This window comes from Aptenodytes patagonicus, chromosome 3 (genome assembly GCF_965638725.1).
Source record: "Aptenodytes patagonicus chromosome 3, bAptPat1.pri.cur, whole genome shotgun sequence".
In the NCBI taxonomy this organism is placed as follows: Eukaryota; Metazoa; Chordata; class Aves; order Sphenisciformes; family Spheniscidae; genus Aptenodytes; species Aptenodytes patagonicus.
In genome coordinates, this window is record NC_134951.1 from 1,887,374 (window position 1) to 1,909,348 (window position 21,975).

At 62.2% G+C, this 21,975-nt stretch overlaps 2 protein-coding genes across 7 annotated transcripts; both read left to right on the forward strand.

Annotated features, from left to right (window-relative positions):
- The first annotated feature begins 546 nt into the window (after positions 1-546).
- TRIM35 (tripartite motif containing 35) lies at positions 547-5,344 on the forward strand. 3 transcript variants are annotated; one of them, XM_076332509.1, is made up of 7 exons: positions 547-647; positions 1,191-1,695; positions 2,713-2,844; positions 3,254-3,484; positions 3,660-3,682; positions 4,167-4,288; positions 4,619-5,344. In XM_076332509.1, exons 1-7 carry the CDS (start codon positions 565-567, stop codon positions 5,182-5,184), a joined length of 1,662 nt encoding a protein of 553 aa, XP_076188624.1. In that variant the 5' UTR covers positions 547-564; the 3' UTR covers positions 5,185-5,344. The 3 variants fall into 3 exon arrangements, with proteins under 3 accessions (XP_076188624.1, XP_076188625.1, XP_076188626.1); XM_076332510.1 differs by having other exon boundaries at positions 2,749-2,844; XM_076332511.1 differs by having other exon boundaries at positions 1,248-1,695.
- A 4,981-nt stretch (positions 5,345-10,325) lies between these two features.
- STMN4 (stathmin 4) lies at positions 10,326-16,664 on the forward strand. 4 transcript variants are annotated; one of them, XM_076335388.1, is made up of 6 exons: positions 10,326-10,420; positions 13,614-13,671; positions 14,160-14,255; positions 14,918-15,126; positions 15,319-15,510; positions 16,464-16,664. In XM_076335388.1, exons 2-6 carry the CDS (start codon positions 13,659-13,661, stop codon positions 16,521-16,523), a joined length of 570 nt encoding a protein of 189 aa, XP_076191503.1. In that variant the 5' UTR covers positions 10,326-10,420; positions 13,614-13,658; the 3' UTR covers positions 16,524-16,664. The 4 variants fall into 4 exon arrangements, with proteins under 4 accessions (XP_076191503.1, XP_076191504.1, XP_076191501.1 ...); XM_076335389.1 differs by having other exon boundaries at positions 14,921-15,126; XM_076335386.1 differs by lacking the exon at positions 16,464-16,664 and adding an exon at positions 16,015-16,457.
- The last annotated feature ends 5,311 nt before the right edge of the window (positions 16,665-21,975 follow it).

A 21,975-nucleotide genomic window follows, 5' to 3' on the forward strand; every position in this document is an offset into this window, starting at 1 on the left:
CAAACAAGGCGGCCAAGACCGAGGGGGTGGGAGGCAGGGAAAGGGTTTTGGGGCAGGGGAGGCGGAGAGGGGCACGCTGCCTGGGACAAGGGAGCGGCAGACACTGCCCAGCACATCTCGGCTCGCTCTGCCGGGCTCCCCGGACCGCCGAGGCACCAGCTCCTGGAGTCAGGGGATGTCCCGAGAACCTGGGACCAAGCAGCCTCCAGCTCCTCTAATCCCAGAGGGAGGCGAGCAAGTGGGTGTCAGTGGTCTCAGCCCCACGGGGGGGGGGAGGGGGGCAGGAGACCCCTAAACCCCCCACCCCACACGGGACAAGCACGGGGGCGGGGGGCGGTTCATGAACCGGTGAAGATGGCCCCCAGCGGCAGCAGGAGGGCTGAAATCTTGGGCGGGGGGGGGAGGGGGGCGCGGTTTAGGGTTTAGGGCTCCGGAGCGGGGGTCGTGAGGCCGTGCCCGGGCGAGGGCCCTCCCCGGCGGCCGCAGCCCGGCCCCCGCCCCGCCCCGCCCCGCCCCTCCGGGCGCCCTCGCCGCCGCCAGCACCGGACGAGCCCCGGCGGCGGGATGCTGCAGGCGCCCGCCCGGGCTCTCCGCCGCACGGGGCGGCGGAGGGGCCGCTGCAAGCGCTGCCGCTCGCCTTCGGCAAGGTAGGACACCCCCCCCCACCACCCTCACCCCGCCTCGGGACCCGGGTGCACGGCGCTGGGCAGCACCCATGCAGGGGGCAGCGGGGAGCGCCGGGGTCCGGGCACCGGAGCAGCCCTGGAGGCGGGGGTCCCGGTGAGGGCACCGGAGCAGCACGGAGGTTGGGGCATCGGGCACCGGAGCAGCGCCGAGATCGGGGCATCGGGGCTGCCCCGGGCGTGGGGGTCCGGCTCCGGACCCCGGGGGAGAGCACCGGGGGTGGGGGGTCCGGGCCCCGGGGGAAAGCACCGCGGTCCGGCTACGGGGGTTGTCCCGGGGCCGGGCTACGGGACCAGGGCAAAGCCCCGGGTCAGGATCCGGTCGCCCCCGGCCCCTTCCCCGCGAACCCGCCGCATCCCGGCGCGGCGGCCGGAGCCTGCCCGCCCTTGGCGGCCGCCAGTGGCCCGGGGCGGTGTCAGTCAGGCGGGTGCCTGCCCGGGGAGGGAGCTGCGGGGTGAGTCACAGGCAGGAAACCGATTGCATCAGGAACGGGGCTGTTTTTCCAGCCGGGGATCTGGGAAAACCCCGCTCCAGCCTCCCCCCTCCATCCCCTCTCTCCCCAGCGACATGGAGAAGGGAGGCAGCCCCTCGGCCAGCAGCTCGGTGGCCTTGGCCTCATCCTCCACGGCCACCTTGAAGGAGGAACTACTGTGCCCCATCTGCTACGAGCCTTTCCGGGAAGCCGTGACGCTTTGCTGCGGCCACAACTTCTGCAAGGGCTGCGTGAGCCGTTCCTGGGAGCACCGGCACCACGTGTGCCCCGTCTGCAAGGAGGCCTCCTCGTTCGACGACCTTCGCATCAACCACACGCTCAACAACCTGGTGGAGATGATCCTGAAGGAGGAAGGGCAGCAGCAGAGCCGGGCGGCCGCCCTCTGCCCCCTGCATCACGAGGAAGCCCAGCTCTTCTGCCTGCAGGACAAGGAGTTGGTGTGCTTCGTCTGCCAGAGCTCCAAAGAGCACGAAGGGCACAAGATGCGGCCGGTGCAGGAGACGGCGGTGGATTTCAGGGTGAGGGATGCTCCAGGAAAGGGGGACCGATGGCACGGAGAGGCACCCCTGCATCTGAAGGGGTGCAGCCCGCTCACGCCCTGGCACAAACTTGCCAGCGCACGGCTTTGGCTCGTGCACGGCGTGGTTGTACTCGTCGGCGTGCCGGGATGAAAGCCACGCTGCGAGGGTGGGTCCCCGCGGGAGTGCCCCTGCCGCATCGCTGCCCGACGCTCTCCCTGCCTAAGAATTACCCAGTGCCACCCCGCCCCCCGGGGCACGGCTGTTTGCCCTGCGGTAAAGGGGAGCGGGCTGATATTCCAAGGGGTTTGGCCCAGGCCCCGCGTTTCCTTGGCTCGTCCTCCGTGGGGCTGGGCTGGATCTGGCCATGCTGGTTATTGCAGCAGCTGGTTATTGCAGCAGCGCCTCGGGGTTGGGAGCGTGTTTGGGATGGGGGTTGCACAATTCCCCCAGCCGGGGAGGGATGCGGGCTGGGGAGACAGCCCCAAGCTCCACGGGGCAGGATGGGCCATGGCTGCACAGGGAGGAGGAGGAAGAGGAGGAGGAGACAGGCTCTGGCCGGCAGCCAGGCATCATGCCAGGACCTGCCGTGTTTCCCGGCTGGGAAAGCAGCAGCTGCCGCCCTGACTCAGCCTGCGGGGACGAGCCAGATTTCAAATGTCGCGGGGCGGCCATCGGGCTGCTGTTTTGCAAGGCTTGGCAGGCTGCCGGTGGCACCGAGCCTCCCTGGGAGCGGGGCAGTGGCTGCCTGCAGCACCGGGACAGGCAGGGACTTGACGCTGCATCAGTAGAAGGGCTTAAAAACAGGGGGGAGGATTTGCCATGGAGCAAAGCTCCTCTGCCTCGCTGCTTAGGGGCGGTGTGTTTGCACGGCCCTGCGCGGAGCTGACCCCGTGCAGCGCTGGCAGACCTCGGCTGCAGGAGGGGAAAGGGCGGATTGAGCAAGGATCCTGCTTAACCTCATCCTACTGGGTTTGGGGCTCTTGTCTTTCCGCACTGGAAACCCTGGGCGCGTAGGTTTGCGAGGGTCCTGAAGGCGTCTCCTTCCCGCAGGCCAAGCTGAAGAACATGGAGACCTCCCTGCGGGGTAAGGTGAAGGATTTCGGGGCCGTGCGTCGCTCCTACGAGTCCATCTCCAAACACAACCGGGTGCGTGGTCCCTCCTGGCAGGGAGGCAATGGGCCTGATCCTGACACATGCATGCACATGCGTGCACATGTGTGCACACGCATGCACATGCCCCGGGCAGGAATGCAACTGGCTCTGGGGTGGCGTGCTGCACCCATCCTGGGCTGCTCCACCCTTAAGTGAGGAGAGCAATGCCGGGGGGAGGAAGGACTCAGATGGGGAACTGGGGGCCAGGGTGATGGGGCTGTGCCTGCCGTGGCATCAGGGACATTGATTTTGGGAGGGCAGCGTGGTCCTAGTGGGATCTCGGCAAGTCCCTGAGTGCTGGAGCTGGTCGGAGGGCTCCGGAGGAGCATTTAGGGAGAGGATGGGGGAACCCAGGGGAGTTGGGGGCTCCGAAGGGAGGTGGTGACATCCCTACACGGGGCAGGTGGAAGCGACGCGGTTGGAGGAGCAGATCAGGAGGGAGTTTGAGAAGCTGCACGAGTTCCTGCGGGGCGAGGAGAAGGCGCTGCTGGCCCAGCTGCAGGAGGAGACGCGGCACAAGCACGGCCTCATCGAGGGCAAGGTGAAGCAGCTGGCAGAGGAGAGCCGGGCCCTGCTCCATGAAGCCCACCAGCTCCAGGCAGAGCTGAAGGAGGATGACTACACCTTCCTCATGGTAAAGCCCTGCCGGGGTGCTGCCCCATGCCCTGCGGGGTGTCACCCTCGCCGTGGCACCCTCCTGCCTCTTGCTGGGGTGCGAGCAGGGTGCTGGGCGATCCTTTGGGTGTTTGCGAGCCCCCGTGACCTCTTACAAGTTGGGGTCTGACACCCGGTGTCTCCTTCTCTTTCAGACCCACAAGAACCGCAAGCGCAGGTAAATCCAGCGCGGCAGGTCCCCGCCATGTCCCCTGCCCAGTGACACAGGGTGCTCGGGGTGGCTGAGGCCCCGCATCCCCTCCCTGGGGCTGAACAGGGTCTTCTGCCTGGCTGCAGAGTGAAGTCTCTGCCCCAAGCGAGTTCCCGTACTCGCCTGTCCCCTCTGGGTCTGGGTGCTCCAGCAGAAGAAGGTGCTGGGGGTCCCCAAGGCCAGGCAGCACCCCTGGGTGCCTCCGGGCAGGATGGGGGGGCATGCATGCAGACACAAAGCAGCTTTGCAGGTCTTGGGGGAAGCTTTAAAACCCTGATGGTTGGGGGATTTGGGACCCTCCCAGCGTGATTCTCCACCCTCCTGGGGGGTGAGAGCAAGGTTTGGCAGATGTGGGGTGCTGGTGGGGAAGCCCCTGCCAAAACACAGGGTGCCAGGAGACCCAGCCCCGTCCCTTCCTCCATCGCTGACCTGTCTCCATCCTCTGCCCCAGGATCGCCTGCACGGCTGAGGAGCCAGAGGCCGTCTCCTCGGGGATGCTCCTCGACAGTGCCAAGTACCTGGGCTCACTGCAGTACAACGTGTGGAAGAAGATGCTGGACATCATCACTGTAGGTGAGGTGCTGGGTCCCCCCCCAAAAGGGTGGTTGTCCCAGGGCTAAAGCAGCCTTTGCGTGAGGCAGCCCCAGGGGTGGTGGGTGCTGGAGAGAAAAGGAGCATGGAGCAGCCATACCTGTGGCTGATGGGCCTGGGGAAGGGGGTTGGAGAGAATAAAGGGTGCTCTGGGGCACTTGCACCCCAAAAAGGAAGCCCTGGAGGGTGCATTTCTCCATGGTGAGCTGGGTTAGGAAAGGATGGATGAGTGGATGCCTGCGGGGCTGTGGTCCCCCCATAAGCTCATCCCTGCAGCAAGCCGGGCTCCTAACGCGCATCTCCCCGCCACAGTCCCCTTCAGCTTCGACCCCAACTCCGCGGCGGGCTGGCTCTTGGTGTCCGAGGACCTCACCAGCGTCACCAACAGGGGCTACAAGCTGACGGTGGAGAACCCCGAGCGCTTCACCTCAGTCCCCTGCATCCTGGGCTCCCACGGCTTCTCCACCGGTTTCCACACCTGGGAGGTGGACCTGGGCGGCATCACGAACTGGCGGGTGGGGGTGGCCCGGCCACACGGTGGCACCCACTGGACCTTCCACCACGACGCTCGCTCCGGTTTCTGGTATATCTACCGCCTGCCCGGAAAGGACAGCGAGATGTGCCGAGCATCCAACACGGCGCGTTCGGAGGCGGCGCTGGGCGACCTGAAACGGATCCGGGTGGAGCTGGACTGCGACGAAGGGGAGCTCTCCTTCTACGACACCGACCGCAAGACCCACATCTACACCTTCCACGAGAAGTTCGGCGGCACCGTCTTCCCTTATTTCTACGTGGGGGGCGCGCCGGTGGGCGCGCTGCCCAACACGCTCCGCATCTGTCCCCTCCAGGTCCGCGTCCACGAGGATGTCCCTGTCTAGTGGCCACCATCTCCTGCCGCCACCGCCTCTGCCTGCATTTGGGGTTCTCCAGATGCTTTTTCAGCTTTCGTTTAAAAAAAAAAAAAAAAAAGATAAAAAAGACTTTATGTACCGCCTCTTTTTTTATCATTAATAAACACTCTGCTCTTCTGGTATGGTCTCTGTGCCCAAATCGCCCCAGCTCTTTTCCTGCCCCTCTCCGTCACGGATCAAAGCTGGGGAGGCCTCGGGGAAGAAGGTATCATCTCCCTGCCAGGGGGCTGTAAATAGGAAATTAAACCATCTGGGGGCTTTCCAAGCTTCTACAAGTGCTGCAGCTCGCAGGGCTCCAAGTTTCCCTGCTGTGGGTAAAGCAGGGGACGGTGGCCCTTGCCCCGGCGCCTCGGGGACGGGAAAATTCCAGGTGGCTTGGCTGGATGCGGGCAGAAGCCCGTGTTTCCCCTCTACAAGAAAAACCATTAATGGGGACATCCTTGAGAGTAACAACCCATCTCCTCTGACCCTTCTCCCCATGACTTCACCCCTCTGAGGGGCTTTTCTGTAAATCCCCAGCTCCGGGAGTCAGGTGACGACGTGCGGTTGGTCTTTGGAGGTGTCGGAGGCTCAGAGGTGGGATGGGGGAGACAAAAAAAACCACTCTCTGCAACCCCCTGCTGGGTCTGGCCTGATATCAATCCTGCCAAAAAAGCTTTTTCCTCCATCCCGGTGAGCACTTGGGGTTTAAAGGTGATGGCCCTGGGGAAAGGGAGGGTGCCTGGCGGGCCGTGCTGGCTTTGCCGCCCTCGCTGCCGGGCGCAGCCCAGCCGGCCAGGACCTCGCTGGCAGGATGCTGATATTAACGGGTGGTTTCCATGGTTTCTCACCGTTTGCATAGGATGCTCCTTAGGAACAAGAGCTGGTGGCGGAAAAACAAAGGGGAGATGTTGGAGGCGTGCAGTGCGGGGGCGACCCCAGGGGTCCTCCGCCTTCGTTACGTCGGCTGACGTTATCTATTTCCATCCGAGCATCCCTGGATACGGGGAAAGGAGGAAAATCGGCGCGAGCGCCCCATCTCCCGCCCCGCACCGTATCCCGATGCTGCCCATCACCCCCCAAAAAGCTGGCGGTGCCTGGAAATTTGGGCATCCCGCGGGCAATTTAGGCAGAAGCAAGGCGTTATTTGGGAACAATAAAAAGCCGGGGAAGCTCTTTGAGTTGCCGGGGCTGGAGCAGGATGAGGCGTTTCTCTTTGTCAGGTCCGAAGGGAGCATTTCCCTCCCACGGCTGCCAGTGCCAGAGCAGGTGCCTGCCGTAAAAATGGCAATAAAGGGTGAAATGAGGCATCGCTTCGGATGGCGAAACCGCAACGTTTGGACTTTTTTCTGAATCATCTGGTGAAAAATTGGTTTGCAGGAAACAATATGAATTAATGAGCTGGTTGGCTCCCTAAGACTCTGCATTTTTTAGTGTAATAAACGGTACCTGCATCTTCCCCTGAGCTTAATTTCATTCCCACAGAGGCAGAGAAATGGCTTTAGGTGGCAACCAAGGCAGCGAAGCTGTTCCTCCCACCGACCTCTCCTCCGGAGCTGGCCCGGGAGACAGCACCCAGCCTGCAGCCATGGGTGATGTCTCCCCGGGACTGAGCATTTGCTCGCACATCCGACGTTGGAGGACTAATTTGGGGAAAGCTCCGGTAAGGGGCAGGCGGGTTTCACGTGGGACCCTCCTCTGCAGCCATCGTGTCCTTCCCCGATGCCTGAGATCCTGCCTGGGACATGCCAGTTACTTGCAGGACCTTTTCCGAGGTCAAACCTTCCTCCTTGCAGCAATTAGAACGATCTCATTTTATTATTATTATTATTATTATTATTATTATTATTATTATTATTATTATTACTATTATAGCATCATTTTTGGCTGCTCATGCCGAGGACGGGGAGCGATGGGCCCCGCTCCAGCCTGCGGGGTGCCTGGCATCCCGATCCCCATCCATCCCGGTGCTGTTCCCCTGCGAGGGGCGGGTGGGGGTCCGCGGGTGGGCGTGGGGTGCGAGTGGGGCTCCCCGGGTACCTGGGTGGGGAAGGGGGCGTGAATCCAACCGGGGGAGGGTTTGCTGGGGTTGCTGCAGTGAAGCCCCCCCCCCACCCCATCAGGCTGTACTGACCCCCCCCCCCCCCCCCCCCTCCCGCAGCATCCCCCCGTTTATAGGGACGGGCGATATTTCGGAGAAGCAGGCGGCTCTCCCATTGGCTCGCAGCCCGGCGATGATGTAATTTCTGCCCAATCCGGGGGAGGACAGCACCTTTTCCCCGCCCCCTCCCCAGCCCTCCCTCGCCCCGGGTACCAGCCAGCGCCGGGACACGGTGCATCCCGGAGGGGTGGGGGGGGCAAGTGGGGGGGGGTCGGACCCCCCCAAGAATGTTCCCCGGGGTGTGCACAGCCCTCGGGCAGCCCGGAGGATGCACGGTCCTGGGGACGGATCCTGCACCCGGGTCCCCAGCGCTGGGGCAGGCGGGTTGGGGCTAATCCTGTGCCCTGGCACTGACGGCCGGGATCCGCTGGCTGCTCCGCCGGCTCTTCCCAGGGCCAGGAATCCTCCAGAACGAGGAGGGTCCAAACCTGCGGGTCTTCTTCCTGAAGGATCTGCGGATACTGAACCTTTGCGGGGGGGGGGAGGTTGGAGATGTCCTGGGAGAGGAATCCAGGGGGGGGTGATGCAGAGCCCATCACCAGCCCTGCAAACCCCCCGCCCCGCCCCGAGCATGGCTGGAGGGTGGGAAAGGGCTCGGGGGAAACACCGTATATGCTCACCCCATCCTTAGGGTCTCCCCTGGATGCCTGCTCCCGGGCATCCCGGGGCCACACGGACCTTCCGGCGGGGCCACCCTCGTGCTCCATCCCAGATGGACTGCAGGCTGCAGATGGGTCCCACGTGCTGTGTGCCCACGGCGAAAGGTTGTTTTCCATCTCTCCCACCCGTACCTGGGAAGGGTTTGGATGCTGGCACCGGGTTGCCGAGCAAGTTTCCCTAAGCCAGCAGGCTGCAGCCACGGGAAGAGGCAAACCCTTGGCCTCCCGTGGCCTCCACTCACTGCTGGGGCTTTTTCTTCCCCAGCATCAGCCCGGCTCCATGGCCAACCTCTCCTCCAGCCACCTCCTGCCATGTCCTACCCCGGAGCTGGGGACGGCCCCGCGCCAGGCTGACGTCCTGGGGAGGGTTTGGTGGGGCTGGTGTGGATGGGAAAGGGGTGGCCCGTTGCAGCCCGCGGTCTCCATCACTCTGGGTACACCCAAATGCCCTTGGCCTCCTTTTTCTGCGCCTCGTTTAGTTGAGACCAGCACATGCTGCTGGAGAAAAAACAGTTCCCAGCGCTGGAGCAGCCAGGATGCTTTGTGGGGTGGAGGATGACAGCCCTTAGGGATGGTGGCCACCGAGCATCCCCAGAGGCACAGCCTTACACAGGGGCTCCAGGAGCTGAAACCAACCTCTGTCCCCACAAATGACGGTCCTGCAGAGCTGGGGGACAGGGAGGCACCTCCAGACGTGACCCCTCCCCAAGGCCTCCCAGCATCTCCTCCGGCTCCAGCAACCACAGCTAGCCATGCAGCTAAACTGTGGCCATCAACGCGGGGTGGCAGGGAGGGATTTGTACCCTGAGCCTGGACCACGGGGAGCTCAAAGGAGCATTTGAGCAGAGCCCCCTGCACCCCCCCGCCGTGGGGTGCCACACATCCCGGTGCCAGCCGCGACAGGGACCGTCCCACAGCCACGTGGGTCCCCACAATGGCTGTTTGTCCCCCGGTTGGCCTCCGTGTCTCGACTCTTTCCTCCCCTTAGCCCTTCCGTCTCGGGGCTGTGCTCCGTTCCCTCTGCAGCTTCTCGCACGTCCCACGGGCATCCTACCCACGGCACCCACGCCTGCGTGGACACCCGAACCCTGCCGAGCCAGGGGGGCTCTGGCGTGGAGCTCGCTCATCACCCGAGCATTAGAGGATCCTTTCGGAGGGAAGCGATGCGCCGTTGAGTTTCAGCGGGACGTGTTACAGATGCCCCACCATGAGCTGAATGGCTGAGCTGCGGTGTCACCCATGCGATGTCACCCCCCCATTTCCAGCTGGGTCACCCTGTCCTTCCCCATGTCCCGAGGCCATGGGCTTTGCAAAGCCACCCTACATTCGTTTTCCAGGGGGAACCACCTCCCCATAGCCGCCCTGATGCTCATTGCATAATGGAGGAGACCAGTGCCTAAATATACCGGCACGGTTCCCCGGAGGTGCCGGGCTTGTGATCACCATCAGACACAGCCGTCGGCGATAAATAGGTCAGGGTGAAGCAGATCTGGGGGAAGGAGAGCTGGTTTATGGGAAGGGCACAGCCCTAAGAGATGTCCTAGCTCTGCCGGGGCTCCCCGGGGACCTCCGCTCGCCCTGGCATCCACGGCGGCATCGCACCGAAATAGTTTCGGGATCTGGGACTCGGCCTCTCCGAGCTCCCGTTGCCCAGTTTGTGGGAGGATAACGAGTCCTCACGTGCCTTTGGGGCTGGGAACGGGTCACGCCGGGCTTGTGCCGCACCCCCGTCCTGGGAGGATGGAGAGGGCACCCCATTGCTCCCCAGCGTGGAGAGGACATCCCATAGCCCATGCCGGCACGGGGTTTAGGGGAGCGGAGTGGGGCGGTTTGGCCCCATCGGAGGTGCCACCGGGGCCCCATTAAACCCTCCGAGTCCCCTTCTGTGTCACTTTGTCACTCTCCACCTTTGTCCTGCTCTAGCAGAGAGCCAAAGCTTGCTTTCCACCATGCGCTCGGCCCTTTCAATCCCTCACACCCCCCCCGCCCCGAACCCCACCAAAACCCCCTTTTCGGGCCGAACCCGCCCCCCCCCCCCCTTTGCCTCCAGCCCCTCCCCCCCCCCCCCGCTTTTATAATTTTCCCCCCTTTTTAATGTTGTTTTGTTGTTGTTGTTTTTTTTTTTTAATTCCCCCCCGCTTTTTGGGGGTTTTTCCCCCCCCCCCCCCCCCAAAACCCAGCCCGAAAATAGCTGCTCGGCGTGATGTCACCGGGCTGGTACCCGGTTCGTACAGTCCCCCGGCCAATCAGCGGCGAAGGCGCGGCTGCGCCAATCGCCGGCCGGGGAGGTGATGTCATGGGGGGCGCTGGGGGCCCCCCGGGTGGGATGCTCCGCGCAGACCCCCGCGCCCGCGTTAAATGAGCCCGGAGAGCGCGGAGGAGCAGCCCAAGCGCCGGCGGTGGGGTGAGTGTCGTTGGGGGGGGGGGGGCTTTGTTTGATGGGGGAGGGGTGTGTTTTTTGGAAGGCGAAGGGTTGAAAAGTTTTGGGGGAGGGGTTGGGGTGTGGGGGGGGATTTTTTCCAGAGGGGGGTCCCTGGATGTCGCTCTCTGGCCGCGACGCCCCTCTTCGTCCCCCTCCCCATCCCTCCAGCACCTTCCTCGCCACCCCAGCCCACCCCCGCGCCCCCACCCCTTTTGGGGTGGTACCCCCACCCCCCCCACCCCGCCACCGACCCGAGCAGGTACGAACCCCCCCCCGGCGGGGCGTTTTCCGTCCGCCTGGACAGCAGGAATTAGCCGGGGGTCTGGTCCTTCCCCCCCCCCCAGTCTCGACAGCCGAGCTCGGGCTGCTGGAGACCTTCCCCGCCCCCCCCCCTTCTACCTCCCTCGCTCCGCACCGCGGCGGGCCTCATCCTGCCCTGCCACGCTGGGGCGTGGGGCAACCCACGCCCACGGTGCGGGGGGTGCAGGGATGGGGCTCAGCATCCTCCGCCTCGCCTCGCCCCGGCATCTCCGGGGGGGCCGGCACCCCCAGCATCCTCGAGACCCCGAGGGGGGTGCGTCGCCTCGTCTGGAGCCCCCCAAATGTGGGCGCAGGGGCGCGGAGCCCCCCCGGAGGGCAGGGCCAGCCTGAATTATTGATGGTGGCAGGATGCTGGCGGAGGTGACCTGCTCTCAGCAGGCGCTGAAATATTTATTCCAGGGAGGGGGAAAAGCGAGAGGGAGGGAGGGAGGGAGGAGGCGGCTGCCATCCTGCCTCTCCCCCGGCGAGGGGGGGGGAAGCATCCTTCGCTTCGCAAGCTTCAAGGGAGGGAGCGGGGAGCCCCCTCCGCTCCTCCATCCTCTCCCTCCATCGCTGGGCGCTTCTTCCAGGGAAAGGGATGCGGGATGGGGGGGGTCCCCACCGTCTCAGGGGTTCTACAGTGGAGATCAGGGTGTGAAACTGGGTTGCAGCCCTTTGGGGTCGGATCGGGCCCCCTCCCTGCCACGTGCACCTCACCAGGAGCGGGATCGCTCCCGCAGGGTCCGCGCTGGGGGTTTGAGTGAGGTTTCAGCCTGGGGGTGACAGGTTTCAGCCTGGGGGTGACAGCAGCGGCCGAGCCCCAACCACACCCCACTCCCCTTGGGCTGGGCGTGCTGGTCGGGGGGCACCGAAGCTGGGAAGCAGAGAGGGAAGGGAGCGCAGCAGGGAGGGGTTTCCCTCTTGGAGGAGCTTCCAAACACCTCGAACAGCATCTTCATCCAGTGAGGAGGAGTGGGGCTGGCAGCCCACCACCCATCTCCCGCCCAGCCGACGGCACCCCCGGGGATGGACCCCATCCTCCTCCCTGTTTTGGGTCTGGTGGGCGATCTCTGCATTTTATCCTCCAGCCAGGGCACGAATGCCACATGAGGGCTGGGAGAAGGGTTTCTGTAGCATGAAATGCATCCAGGTCCCCCCGCAATCCCAGGGAAAATGAGGATTTGGGGTGGTAACGCAAGAGGCGGGGAGACACGAGCAAGAATAATGCTTTCAGCTGCCTGCTTGCATGCAGGCAGACTCCAGCCGGGCTGTCAGAGCTCTGGGCACAGCCTCATGTTGGCACACGAGCCATCAGAGCATCCCCGCCCTGCCTTGGCCCCGAGCTTGGAGCCGTTTAGGGCAAAACCCCTTCAGCCAGGCGAGGAGGAAAGCCCTTGGTGGGGGCTATATCCCTGGGTAACCCCCAAACCTGACCAACCCTGGCTCCAGGGGTCACCTAGAAGAGGGGAGCATCTCTGGGGAAGGTGTCCCCGGCAGGGTGTCCCCACATTTTGTCCCTGTTCCCCCCCACCCCCGGCAGCTGCGGGCAGGTTATTTGCATGATTCCCGTGTCAGATCCCAGCAGGACAGGGGACGAGGGGTCGGGATTTCTCAGGACCCCCCAGCTCGAGCTGGTTCGGGATGTGTTGTGGCTGTGGGAGCTGGCAGTGCCCTGGTGGCTCCGGGATGCCCACGCAGGGGGTTTGCCCCTTCCCTGGGGGGGGCTGCAAGGATTTAAGAGTCCCTATTTCAAAGAAGGAATTTTTTTTCCCCTTAGAAACAAAAGCCATGAATAATTCCAAAAACCAAACTCAGCGCCCACTTTGGCGCAGCCAGGAAGGGCATTTCCACCGGGAAACCCCTCCGATGCCACCGACACTCCGTTTGCGTCCCCCAGAAACCCTGGGAAAGGGGAATGGCCCTGGCTTATCTGGGTTTTAATGAGTCTCTGGGTGTTGCCGCCCCATGCCAGGTCCTGCACTCACCCAGGGACTCTGCACCCCAGGGATGGGTGGGGGGTCCCGGGGATGCCCCCACGCCTGACCCACAGCCACGGAGACCCCTGGAGAGGGTCCCAGTGGGATGCAGGAGAGGGTCCGGGTGCGTCAGCCTTTCTGCCTGTGGTCTGGCAAGGGGCGAGCTGGGGACCGGGGCTCTCCGGACACGAGTAGGGGCGGCAGCAGGGGCAGCCTTGGGTCACAGCAGAGGCTGTGCAAAGGGGTCACACTTGTCCTTGGGGGGTGTGGGGGGGGTGTGGGGTGTGCACACTGCTCCCGGCACATGTGTGTGTGTGCACATGTGGGTTGTGGCGGTGTCAGGCAGCCCAGAGCAGGGAAGGGTTGTGTGTGCCACCGGCTGCTGCCGTCGTCCCAGCGGGTGCCCATCACACCAGCGTGTGCCCATCGCATCAGGGCGCACACACCAGTGCGTGCCCGTCACGTCGCACCAGTGTGCACCCATCCCGACGCCACGTACCCGTCACGCCACACCGCATCTGTGTGCCCACCACACCAGTGTGTGCCCGTCACATCGCACCAGTGTGCGCCACGTACCCGTCACGCCACACCGCATCTGTGTGCCCATCACACCAGTGTGTCCCTCACGCCGCACCAAGTGTGTGCCCACCTCACCAGTGCGTGCCCGGCACACCACGCCAGCGTGTGCCCACCCCATGCCCCCAGCGCGTGCCCACCACAGCACCCCCAGCGTGCACGCAAGGCCGTGTGCGGGCAGCTGTCCCACTGCCTGCGGGGGACAGGCGGGGCTGGGCGATGCCCCCAGCCCCAGGACGCCCCGCAATGGGCAGGCGTGATTGCTGGTGATGCTCCCAGCCCCTGGGACACCCCGCACTGATCCTGGCTCTTTCCTCCCCCAGGCCCCAGGAACGCTCTTGCTGCAGACGCCCAAGGATTGTCTCGCCATGACTCTGGCTGGTATGGCACCATCACAGGGCCGCGCGTGGGGACGGGGGACAGCACGGCTCACCCAAACCCCATGAACACAACCCTGGCACCTTCCCCATGCTGGGGCACCCCTAGTTTGAGCGGGGCCCCATCCAAACCGCCTTGGGGATGGCTCCGCCCCGGGCTAACCCCTGCCCTGGGACGCTCAGAGCATCCCTGTGGTGGCAGGCAAAGGGTCGTGCGTGGGATTAACACACCGGGACAGACATAACCCATGTGGCCATGAGCAAAGCACTCTGCCTCTGCATGCCTCAGTTTCCCCTTTGCATACCTTCCTTCCCCCACCCAAATCACCCTGTTTGCAATATCTGGGCAAACCGGTGCCAGCCGCCGTCCCGGTGCCAGCCGCCGTCCCTGTCCCAGCCCTTCCCTGGCACGTGGCAGCCCCTGCCCCGGATGCCTGGCAGGCCCCCCCCACCACCACCCCTCTGACCCCCAATCCCACCATCTCTTCCCAGCTTACAAAGAGAAGATGAAGGAGCTGCCTCTCGTCTCCCTCTTTTGCTCCTGTTTCCTCTCGGACCCCCTGAACAAGCCGGCGTACACGTATGAAGGTAGGAGCCTGCTGCCCACCCACGGTCTGCAGACCCCCCTTGGCATGAGTGGGGTCACCCTCAAACCGAGAGAGGTGGCTCCACAGTTTGCTGGCACTGGCTGGAAGCAGGGGGCCGGTTCGGGGTCGGGGGGGGGGGGCGCTCAGGCAGCCCCGCAGCCCCCTTCCGCCATGGCTTCACTGCACGAAGCGCCGGGTGTGGGCTCGGTATTTTTTGGCAGACGGTGCCGGGTGATTCAGGCTGATTCATGTCAGCAGGTCCAGAGGCGACAGCAGCGGTGGAGGGGGATGCCCAGCCCTGGGGACTCCTGGCTAGCTGTGGGGGGATCTGCAGCTGGAAAGGGGCTTCATGGTCCTGTTCCCAGTCCCCGAAGCAGGGCTGAACACTACCCTGCTTGCTCGCCTCTCCCTCAGGGGGATGCCCAGCCCCTCAGCTCACCCAAATATTTCCGGCTCAACCCCCTTGATGGGTGTCTTGGAGCCCCTACCCCAACCCACGACATTGGGGCTGAACCGCAGGGGTGCATTCGGGGTGCAGGGATTTGGGTGAAACCAGTGGAGATCAGGGAAGGTGGTGGCGCGTGGGTGGGCTGCAGGTGTGGGACTCCGGGATGGCTTGCCCGAAGGGGTGGGATGTGCACTCAGCCCGTGCCCCTCTCCCAGCAGACACGGTAGACCTCACCTGGTGCGTCATCTCCGACATGGAAGTCATTGAGCTCAACAAGCGGACCTCAGGGCAGTCCTTCGAGGTCATCCTGAAGCCCCCGTCATTCGACGGCATCCCTGAGTTCAATGCCTCCCTGCCCCGGCGGCGCGACCCATCCCTGGAGGAGATCCAGAAGAAGCTGGAGGCAGCAGAGGAGAGGAGGAAGGTAGGTCCAGCAGCTCGTGCACGGCACCGCAGCATGGGGACGTGCCCTGGGGACACGCAACCTTGCACTTGGGGTGCTCAGCAAGGCACACCCACCTTTGGGGACGTTGCTGAGTTTGGAGGGGGTGGTTTTGGCCAGGAGGGTAAGGAACCCATGGTCCACGTGGCCATCGTGTCTGCTTTGCTCACGCAGTACCAGGAGGCTGAGCTGCTGAAGCATCTGGCAGAGAAGCGGGAGCACGAGCGGGAGGTCATCCAGAAGGCCATCGAGGAGAACAACAACTTCATCAAAATGGCCAAAGAGAAGCTGGCGCAGAAGATGGAGTCCAACAAGGAGAACCGCGAGGCCCATTTAGCGGCCATGCTGGAGCGCTTGCAGGAGAAGGTGAGAGCCCGGAGAGGAGGGAGGGGGGATGCGCTGCAACACCAGTTGAGGAGGGTGTCACAGGACACCCGGGAACCCTGCATGGCTCTTGGGGTGGCATTACCCCCTGGGGACACCACCAAAGGGGGGGACCCCTCTTCCCCTCCCACCGCGCAGCAATACCCAAACGCAACATCCCACCAGGGGTGGGGGAGGTCCTACTCGGGGACCCACCGAGCCTGACGTGTCCGTAGGCTCGCAAGCGGTTGGTGGGTGGAGAGCTGGGACCCATATCTCGTCTGCAGACATGCAAAGCCTTTGCTTTCCCCGTGTCCCACCGTGATGGCCTTGACCCACCGCTGGCAATTTTTCCACCTCCCGGGTGGCAGATCTTCCCCTGGTCCCTTCCCCAGAGGCCATGGAGCCGTCAGCTCCCCGGCGGAGCTGGAGGGGTCCGTGCTGACATGCTAGGAGATGCTTCCACCCTGCCAGCCTGTGCAGACCTCTTCTCTCTCCCCGAAGCAGGTCTGTTCCCAACCTCAGCATGGAAGGTCCCACCCTCACCACCTCCAGCTCCCTCCAAAACATCCCTTCTGCAAGGAGCTCGCCCAGTGCCCTTCTCCAAACGCCTCAGCTAGCCTTGGGTCAGAGGCAGAGAGCACGAGATAATGAAGGACAGTCCGAGCTAACCCCATCTCCTTGGGGCTCCCGGTCCATCCCGTCTGGTTGACGTCTACCTCCTAGCTAGAGGGCGAGGACAATCTGTCCCTGAGTGCCTCCACAGTCCTTAAAACACCCCAGGGGAGGAGAGGACGCTGTTGACCCATCGGTGGTGTCACTCTGGGGATGAACCTCGCAAACGCCCTCGTGCCTTCGAACCCCTCCGAAGCCGCTGGCCCGCCCGTGGGGACCCCGAAGTCCGTCCAGCTAACGCGTGTCCCCCTCCCTCCTTCCTTCCTACCCCCCTCCCACAGGACAAACATGCGGAAGAAGTGAGGAAAAACAAGGAGCTCAAGGAAGAAGCCTCCAGGTAAAGAGGCGATGGTTGGACTGACAGCTCCAGGGAGGTGGTGGAGGCTGCTGCAGTGCAAGGTCGGATGGTGGAAGGGTGGACGTTCCTCTGCTTTCTTTGTTCGTGAATGTAAAGAATTGACCAGTGAAGCCATCCTATTCGTTTCGGGGAGGGTGGGGAGGGAGGAGAAAGGAGGGAGGGTGGGCGGGAGGGTGCTGGCTTCGGGATGCCCACCTCCTTGGTGGGTCTCACGAGCCGCCCGTCAACCAGGTCCGGAGGAGACAGCCGAGGGCTGGCGAAGCGGAGAAGGTGGCCCCCCGGGGAAAAGCCGGGGGACACACAGAGCAGGTGGGGAGGGAAGATGGGGGGGGAAATGTGCGTCATGTGTGACTTTAATTTGGTGCTGGGCAGGCAGGGCGGGCAGGTGGGCATCCCTCCGGCTTCCTTCTTCTCCATCCCACGCCACGGATGGGCAGTGGCATCTCTTGGTGTCCCTCCTTCCCTTTTTCCTGCCTGGACTCAGGGCCTCTTGCCCGAAGCAGGCATTATTTGCCCATAGACCTTACAGAACCATTTTGGGGAAGGGGCAGAAGAGACCCCCCCATTGGAGGTGGTCAGAGAGTGAGGCTCGCTTGCTCCAAAGGCTTTATCCGGCTGTAGGAGATGCTGATGATCCTTTTCAAGGGTGAAACTGAAAAGCCCTGTGACTTCCCAAAGAGCTGCTTTTTTTGTAAGAACCTCCCAAGAATCATCTTTGTGGGAACTCTTGGATGAAATCCCCTTTTCATGGTTGTTTGAAAAGGGAGATCACCCCCATGGAGAGTGAAAGCAGGAGAGGAAAACAGGGAAGGGCTGTGGAAACCGTGATGGAAGGGATGGGGAAAAACAAGAGGGAAAGAGGAGCCAGGGGAGCCCAGGCTGGAGAGCCAGAGGTGGGATGGAGACGCCTCTCTGGAGAGCGGGAGAAGACAGCAGCCATAGGAAGCCCCTGGGGATGGCAGTGGCACCTCCTGGTGTCACCAGGGCAGGAGGAAAGCCAGTTTGGGACCCCGCCAGCAGCTCGTGACCAGCCCAGGGGGTGCTTTGTTGGAGCTGCTGTGCAATCCCCTGGGTGAACTTTGCCTCCAGGGAGGGTGAGCGAAGCAGAGAGGTTGCAGTGAGATCCTTCCCGGCGGGAGAAGGTGGAGAGTCTGCTTTCTGCCGGGGGGGGGTGGGGATGTCCCCTCCTCTCCCAGTTACCCGTAGGCAGTGGTCCCAGTGGCACCTCATCAGCCTCCAACCCTGATGCTAACAGAGGGTTTGATCTCCACTACGGCGGCCAGACAAGGCTTTCCAAGCGCTGATTTGGGTCTGGAGGAAACCGTGTCTCTTTCTGTGCCGCGAGATGCTCGCCTGGACCCCGGAGCCCCGGGGGGGACCAGCCCGGGGAGGGGAGCACGGGAGAGGGCAGCGGGTGAAGGAGACGGAGGGGGCTGTTCTAACTGTGGCACGAGTTGTCCTTTTTTTGTATACAACGGTTGTAAATAAACTGCCTTGGCATTTCTTTTGTTTTCTCATGATCTGTGCAGTGTCTTGTGCGTGTGTCTTTTTTTTTTGGGGGGGGGGGGGGGGGCATCCCAGTGTCGCTTATACTGGGAAGGGGAAAGGGACTGGGGGGGGGGGGGGAATTAGGGTGGGAGGCAGCATGTGCATCAGGGGAACTGGTCTGTTTTACCCCAGTGCCCCGAACAGCCCCAGCCTGCTGGGACTGCAGCAGATTTGGGCTCCTCTGGCCCTCCAGGACTATCAACCCCTTGCACCCCGGGCTCACCCCGTGCGCCCCTGGGGCACGCAGAGGTGATGCTCTCCTACCCCACCCCAGACCCGGAGCAGGGAGCTGGAGCCAAATTTCAGCCATGTGCTGGGAGGTGGAGAGGAGTTGGCCGGCATGGGGAGGAAGCACAGAGGTAGCTGGACACGTGCCAAGGTCTCCGCTGAGGCCAGATGACCCATTGTCTGCGCATGGAACAGACAAAAACAAAACGTCATGTCCTCAGTGGCAGGAGAGGAGCCGGGGCCGGGGGGGAGGGTGTTTCTTCTCCAGCCCTAAGGAGAAAGTGGTACCAATTCCTCTCCTATCTTTGCTCAGCCTGAAAGAGGTGATGGCAGCAAAATTTAGGACCAGCCTCCCAGAGGGGCCAAGTGTCCATTCCTCCTGGGCCAAGGAGGTCCTCCCTGACCCCGTCCTCTCCGATCTGGGCTAAGGAGGTCCTCCCTGAACCTGAGAAGCCTTGGAAGATGGGTGTCCAGCCAAGGAGCTGGTGGTCCCACGGGTGCGGGATTCGGTGCCAACATTAAGACAAATCCCAGGAGGGGATTCAGACCTCCCTGTGAACACAGCAGCCACGCTCGGGGGTTCCCATCACACTCAGGTGCAACAGTGAAGGGGCCATATCAAAAGGGACCATGCAAAAAAGGACATGGAGTCAGTGTTGAGGTGGCAGAGTCCACCATGGTCATACAAACTGTTGGGATGTGAGTCAGCAACCCCCAAAAACCACGTGGGAGGGGAGCTGGGGAGAGCAGAAGAGCCTGTTACACCCAAGAATGGAGGAGAAGCCATGGGCTCAAGAAAGCGGCAAGATGCGTACATCTAGTACAGACAACGGCAACAGGAGTCTTGAGGCTGACCATCAGCAGACTTGTAGGAGCTGGGTAAACCTGCAGCAAATAAAATACTGGTCTGTTAGGTATATTGCATTTGAATAAACAAAGAATAATGAAATATATTGTTCTGCCCTGGGACTCTGTGCCATAGCCCACAACAGCACGTGTGCTGATGGGCGTGAAGGGATGCAGGAACCATGACACAACGGAAAGGGGCACCAAAGCTGGGCTGAGGATGAAGAAAATAGGGAGAGACTAGAAGATCTTCCTCCAGAGAGCCTTAAAAAGCACCCAGAAGCTTTGAGGAGGGTAGCAGAGAAACGGGGAGGAGAGCCAGGAGGGCACAGCTCTCCCTGGGGACAAGCCAGCGGGTATCAGGGGGGGAAATGGGGCACCAGGGTAAGAAGATGATGACAGGGGCATAGCTGATGGCACCAACACCGTCAGGAGGTGGCTGTTTGGAGGAGGCCATCCGAAGAGGATCAGGGTGAGTCAAAACCAAAGTGTAACGCAGATGGTGTCAGGATGCACATCCTAAAAACTCTTGACTGTCTCCAGGCACCTGGAGCAGAAACCCACCCCACCCATGACCACCTGCATCTCAGATCATCCTGCTCCATGGCCCGAATCCTAATGAACATGGTCAATGCTCCAGCAAGGCTTCAGAGGCTCATTTTTCTCCCATTGCTGTCAAGGGGGAAAGCTGATGATGGCTTAGGCTAAAGAGACAGGTGAGCTGGATCTTCCTCCTGCATCCAGCTTTTTGCCCAACACAGTGGTCCACCTCAGATAATTCCCCCCCCCCAAACTGACCAAGCTTTAATCTCCTTTCCAGTGTTTTCAGTGGCATGTCTTAGAATAGCTAATGTTTCACTTCCCTGTTCTTCTCCCTCCCTAGCCCTTTCTCCTCACCCCAAGGTGTTTGAAGATCCAGCCCTCTGTTCATGGACCCCTCACCAAGGTTTTTTTGATGACTGTCACTCCAGGAGCCCTTTCCTGCATTTTTTCCAGTCTCAGTTCAGATGCCTTTCCCAGCCATGGGACTGGAGACCCGTGGGAGCGTGGGCTAGTGGCCCTCATAAACCTTCTCCATCTCCAGTAGATACACTGAGCCCTGACTATCACACAGATGGAAATACTTGCATTGACCTAACACATCAGGTGGAAATTGTTCTCAGACCTTCCTCTGTCTTGGGTAGCTGTGAGCCAAAACAACGCCAGGTCATGTAGCTGTTCCCCCAGCAAGATACACGCAGAGCCAGCCGCCGCTCCGCAGCAGGAATATTGCACGTCCATGTGCGCAGGGGTCTGCAGGGGCTGTCTGGTTAGTGCAGCAATGCACGGGACCCGGCAGGGTGTCTGCCTCATGGCTGCACTCGATGAGGCTCTGTCAATACAATTTCCTGCCCCATATCACTTTAGACAGCACTATAATGGGGTCAGCCAAATTAACGAGGCAGGGGTTAGTTTCAGTGTGAAGGGGAAGAGTGGAAGAAGGAGCCAGGCTCGCAGTCGGGAGCCCTGTCCTGCGGGGAGTCAGACGCGCTTTCCTCCCCCAGCGCAGGACCGAGTGTATGGGGTCATTTTGATGGGGTGTATTTAGTTTCTTGCTTAGCCACACTGCTGTGTCTTGCCCAAAGCCTGGTACCCAGCAGACGCCTGGACCGGGACCATAACCTTCTTCCAGGGGAAGCCAGCAGGGTTGTCAGCCCCATACAGAGGGAGAGGCAAGGGAGGTATCCCCATGTCCCATCTGCTATAAGCTGTGGGGCACGAGCACCCAGGAGTTGAGGCTTAGCCTTCCCTTCCTGCAGCAGAGCTGCTTTTGCAGACGCTGGCCCCACTTCTCCTCCCTGGGAGGAACTCGGGCATCCTCTGGCTGGATTTGGGGCTTGCAGTGATGAGACTCAGGCTGCTCTTAGCCTTGCTGCGTTACCAAAAACCTTCATCTCCCCACGCAGAGCTATTTGAGATCCCCCCAGAGTTACCCACCTGGTTCCCAAGGGCCCTGTGTCCTGTGGGTCCCATGTCACCTCTGCCCACCCCATGTGCCAGCCTCTGATAGCCCACGAGTCTCAAATGGCAGAAGACACCCACACCTGGGTGAGGGGTTGGAGCTCAGAGCCTTGCGCCTGGGCATCCTGCACCAAACACCGGAGAGGAGGCGACGGAGACCAGGTCCTTGCCTACGTGGTGGAGTCCTCTCCTGAAGCACCATCCCGTGGGCACAGCCAGGACATACAAGGGGAAAAGCACAAAACAAAGATTTGGTGCCTTCAAGAAGCGTCCCAAGGAGACATTTCATGGCACTTGCCAAACTCCCAGGGCTGAGACCTGGACAGACCTTTTCTGCACCTGATCCCACCTCTGGATCTGGTTTGAAAAGCCAGATGCAATCCCAGCCCTAAATCCCAGCCCAAGCAAGACCTGTGCTATGAGTTGCACCCCCTGAACACGAGAGGATGCCTGGGTGGCCTTCAGAGCAAACATGACAGATGCCGCTCAGCTGGTGCCCTGCACGTGGGGAAACAAGTGCCCATCGCTGCAGAGTGACACGTAACAGGTCAAAGCACCTACAGAAACAGCACCCTGGAAGTGCCTCCAGGACGCCAAGTGAAGAGGTGAACCTGCCTGCCACCAACCCGCTGCCGGGCTCTGGGAGCTTTTCCTGGCTCGTGCATCATCGACAGCAGTGACAGTGTGCAGGGACTGTTCTGCCGTTTGATGTCCTTCCTCCAGTCCATAGCCTCGTGCTGGTTTCTCAGAAATCATAATTTTGGGCAACGTACCAGCCATTCATTCGTGGGAAGCTGGCACGGGTGACCAAG